This window comes from Carex rostrata, chromosome 29, assembly GCF_964058835.1.
Source record: "Carex rostrata chromosome 29, lpCarRost1.2, whole genome shotgun sequence".
NCBI lineage: Eukaryota > Viridiplantae > Streptophyta > Magnoliopsida > Poales > Cyperaceae > Carex > Carex rostrata.
Genome location: NC_135946.1, coordinates 5,128,249 through 5,133,122, shown reverse-complemented (window position 1 = coordinate 5,133,122; position 4,874 = coordinate 5,128,249). Strand labels below are relative to the sequence as shown.

At 37.2% G+C, this 4,874-nt stretch overlaps 1 protein-coding gene across 1 annotated transcript; it reads right to left on the bottom strand.

Moving 5' to 3' along the window:
• Positions 1–289: 289 nt before the first annotated feature.
• Positions 290–3,982, bottom strand: LOC144546193 (uncharacterized). Its single transcript, XM_078294715.1, has 5 exons — positions 3,325–3,982; positions 3,154–3,258; positions 2,984–3,088; positions 1,426–1,961; positions 290–883 (listed from the first exon to the last, which is right to left on the bottom strand). Exons 1-5 carry the CDS (start codon positions 3,980–3,982, stop codon positions 290–292), a joined length of 1,998 nt encoding a protein of 665 aa, XP_078150841.1.
• Between the last annotated feature and the right edge of the window lie 892 nt (positions 3,983–4,874).

Here is a 4,874-nt window from a genome sequence, read left to right as displayed (position 1 = left end):
CATTAAGTACAAAATTATGAGTACTAAAAATGAAATCAGTATTAAGGAGGAGATAGAAGAGAAAAATGAAATTAGTATTAGTAATAAAAAAGTGAGATTACAAGTGGAGCACACAAGTGGAGATTACAAGGAAGAGATAAATTATGAGATGAGAGGGAGTATGAGAAGAGAAGGTGAACCAACCATTGTCAGGACAAATAATTAGTACATTCAATTGAAACCATAACATTGTAATTCAAAGTTCAAAGATGCGATAGAAAAAACAAAGTTCCCAATATTTTGCACATTTTTAAATAAATGGAACTAGGTCTTTTTTAAAAAGACCACCAAGCCTGTAGCGAAGCATTAATAGGGGCCATTCACCGATGATCTTGGAGAGGAGTGGAAGAATGGTGCAGAGTACTAGTATAAGAATTGCAAGCCACAAGTTTTGGGGGGCTATCACTGTGAACAAACCGGTACCAAAAGCAATTGCAGTAGCCCCATAGGCACACCACATTAGTGCCCTCGTTGTTTTCCGATAATTGAGCAGGAAATCCAAGTCCTCCCATGTCGCCAAAATGCAGAGAAATGCGACTGCAAGGGAAGAACACATTGCTATGGTGTCAGAGATGAGGAACACCTGGAAAGCTGCTTTCCTTGCAAAAAGAGGTTGTCCGGCATCAGAGGAATCAGAACTTAATCCTCCTGGTAATGTAAAAGCAGCAGCAAAAGTGATAGTAGCAAGGAGGGCAGCGACCAAAGATGTGTTGGAAGTGTACTTTGTTGTAAGTTTCTGGACCTTCTCTCTTGCTTGCTCCTGGATCGTCTTTTTTGCATTCTCTCTAATTTGGTAATTCCATGAGGAGGGAATTACATTTGACAACAATGTGAACGACTCATTCTGTGATAGCAAATAAAAATAGGTAAAATATATACATAATCTTTCTTGACCTTATATAAAAAAACTGAGTAGAACTAGAGTGTTCCTAAGTTCACCAAGCCTTTTGTGAACTCAACTCTAAAAACAATGGAATTGGTTTCAAACCATTGAAATCCTTCTATCGTACAAGTGATTCATCGATATGTAAAAATTTTAAAGTTTGAAATTATTTTAGTATAAAATCAAGTGGTCAAAATTAGAAGGTTTATTAATTAATTTTAATGCATTCATTTTTTGGTCATCCTTTGACCAGTTGACTCTATACAAAATTAATTTAAAATTTAAAATATTTTACACGTAGATTCATCACTCATAAGATAGAAGGATTTCAATGATTTTGATTCGTCGTTTGAAGCCAATCCGATAGATTTTAGAGTTGAGTCCACAAAAGGACTTGGTAAACTTAGGAACACCAGAGTTCTACTAAAACTGTATGGAATTAACGAATTGTATAAAATTAAATAAGTGTTGTGTGTAAGAGCAATGAAAATTAAATAACTTACCCACTTCAGAGTCTTCCATAAGGCGGTCTGTGCATAGACTACGTTAACTGCATGATTGTTGTAAACATTAACAGCAGTATAATCCTGTCCTGCATGGGTTAGTAAAGAACGAATGATCTTCGGGTCGCACTTGAGAGCAGCTTCATGCAGGGGAAGATCGCCATTATTTTTGGCTTGGTTAATAAGCCTATGAAGCTGGATTGTTTGGAGTATGTAGTCAACTAAATGTGGTTTCTCATACCAAATAGCCAGATGGAGAGCATTATTCCCATTTTTGTTGGGAGTATACACAGAATCAGGGCAAGTGCTTATGATCTCTTTCGCAATTGGCAGATAGCCTTGTGCCACTGCCTCAAGAAATGGAGTATTTCCGATTGTTTCATGCTTAATATATGCCAAATTAGGATCATATTCCAAGAATATCTTGACCAACATGAGTTTGTTTTCAATTACAGCTCTGTAAATCGGATTGTTTCCACCTTTGTCGTTATGGTATGCTAGCTGGGACCGTCCTTCCAACAATTGCTGAACTATACCTGACAATACATGTCACGACAAAATTAGAACATTTACTAAGACTGCCTAAAATCTATGAGATGTAAGTGGTTCAAATGCATGGAGCAACAATAACGGATGCAAAACTTTCTAGGATGGCAAGAGCGACATAGAAGTAAAAATCAGAATCGACTAAATCAGATTTATTTTGCCAAAAAATTGTTTGTCTTAAAGAAAAATAGAAAAAAATGATAAAAAAAATAATTTGTCAATAATTTATATTGAGACAAAAACTACATTCAAATAATCCACTAATATAATATAATACAAAAATGCAAATACATCATAGAGTTAATTTTAAATTAAATGTAACATAGAAAACACAATATATTTAAGAAATACTGACATTTAAATAATTCGGCAAAAAAATAAATTTCACTATTTGAAAGAAGAAGTAATTTTATAAAATATCTAAACAAATATTATATTAGAGTTCACGATGAGCCAATAACCGATAGTATATCTAAACAAAAGAAAATGTATAGGCTTATGCACCAAGTCCACTCAAACGTTTTAGTTAAAAAGTTCCCTTTTGCTTTCTTTCTTCTCCCCATTTCCCCGACCCAGTTTCTTATTATTATTATTATTTTTTTTATCTTTCTTCTTTCCCCAATCGAAGTCTCTCCGATACCTGTATTCCTACTTCCCAATCCTAGCTATGAAAGAATCAGTCTAAAAGTAGAAAATTCGGTCTAAAATTCACTCTCAGCATAAATTGTACAAAATCGGCTCGGTCTGGTCCGATTCCTCTCCGAGTAGTCCGATTCTGGTCTGACTCAGCCGAATTTGCTTTCTATGTTAATTTCACAAAACGAAATATGTACTTCTTAGTTTTGACTTATAACTGTAGACTTGAGATAATTTGAACAAATATTTCGATGAAAATTGCGTTAGTTCAAAAGCCAAAATAATAGTTTTCTCAACTGAAATACATACATAAGACTGAGTACTACAACAGAATGTGAAAAATAATATGCACAGATTGGGCTTATAAGTAATGAACCTGGATTATCGAATCTCACAGCAGCATGCATTGCTGATTCATTATCTGGGCCAAGAACTGCCGGAGATGGAATTTCTAGCAATCCCTCTACAACTTCAGAATGACCTGAAAAGGAGTCTCGATTAGTATGAAAAATAACATGCACAGAATTAAGGTTACAAGTAATGAACCTGTGTGGTCTAATCTCACTGCAGCAGGCAAATCTGATTCTGTTCTTGGGCGAGAAATTTCCGAAGATGGGTTTTCTTGCAATTGCTCTACAACTTCAGAATATTCTGCATAAGGAGACTCAATTAGTATGAAAAATAGCATGCACAGAATAAAGGTTACAAGTAATGAACCTGCGTGGTCTAATCTCACTGCAGCAGGCAAATCTGACTCTGTTCTTGGGCGAGAATTTGCCGAAGATTGGATTTGTAGCAATCGCTCTATAACTCTAGAATATCGTCTGCGGGCCGCCATATACATGGGCGATTCCCCAGTATTGGTAACTTGCTCTGACAGTTCTGGCTCTATGTCCAAGAGCTGTAGTGCGAAATCTTCAAAGCCATTGCGCATGGCATGATGCAACGCGTTTTCGTTGCGCCTATCGGCCTTCAAGAGCATGCGGTTGAACGACCTTCCTTCCTCCAAATCATTATGCTGCATATACTGTGATGCAGCAGTGATGATGTCAGAAGCCAACGAAAGGTTAGCTGCCATCAGAGCAGCTATCAATGGGGTCTCGCCATCAATGTTGGTGCCTGAGAAGAGGGAAGGGGCTTGGGACCAGACCTCCCTTGCAAACTCATGATGGCCGAGCATGGCAGCAATGTGAAGGCAGTTGTTTTTGTGAGGAGTGGTAGAGAACAGGATATCAGGGTTGCAGAGGCTGAAATCACCTTTCTTGCATGCTTTGAGGAGCTGTTGTAGTTTTTGTGGGTTCACTGGGATGACAGGTGGGCCGGAATAGGAAGCTATGCTAGCTGAAGATGAAGCTGAGCGAGCTGAATTGCTCATGCTTTCTTGCTTGCTTCGTAAGCCGCCTTAATTTATGTATTGATCTTGAGAAGGTATAATGGATTTATATATCTCGCAAGTTAAGGAACTTCGTTCACGTTCTCACACATTAGCTAGCTGTACACAACTTACAAACAAAAGATAATCATTTATTAAGGAAAAAAAATATTATTTCTGTCATATATGATTCGTTGTCCCCTTTTCATGGAATAAGTTATAATCTGAGCGGGAGGAGAAATAGGTTACCGGGAGAATACTCATTTTCGTTATTAAAAGAGACACCTTTCTAAACAAGAAGAAAGTAAAAAAAATAATAATAAATAAATATACTTGTTCCAAAGCAATCAGGTGTGGCGAATCTAGCGGTCATTTTTTTTAATACCCAAAATAAAAAACAAATTTACCAAACTAACCAATCTTTTGATTTTTTTTTTATATCTATCCAAACCGCCTGGCATACTGGCGGTCCAGATCTGTAGTAAACCGCCAGGTGGTGGGGCGGTCCACTAGGAGACCTGACCGCCCACAGCCCGGGCGGTCCACTAGGAGACTCAAATCTGAACTTATATTTAATGGATAACTTATATTAATCTGAACCGCACATCTTAATGGGTAACTTATATTAATCTGGGCCGTCGGTTAAAGGATTTTCATTCAATTGACTTCTCTGAAAATAAAATTCTCCGGGCTCTGTGAGTATACGGGGAGTGGCAGGGGGGCAGCAGCCCTGTGAGCCCGGAGAATTTGAATTAGGATTGATTGTTTCAAATAACTGATCCTAATAGTACCATTAGGATCGCTTATTTTGTAACAACCGATCCTAATGGTACTATTAGGATCGATTATTTGAAACAACGGATTCTAATGGTACTATTAGGATTGGTTTTTTGAA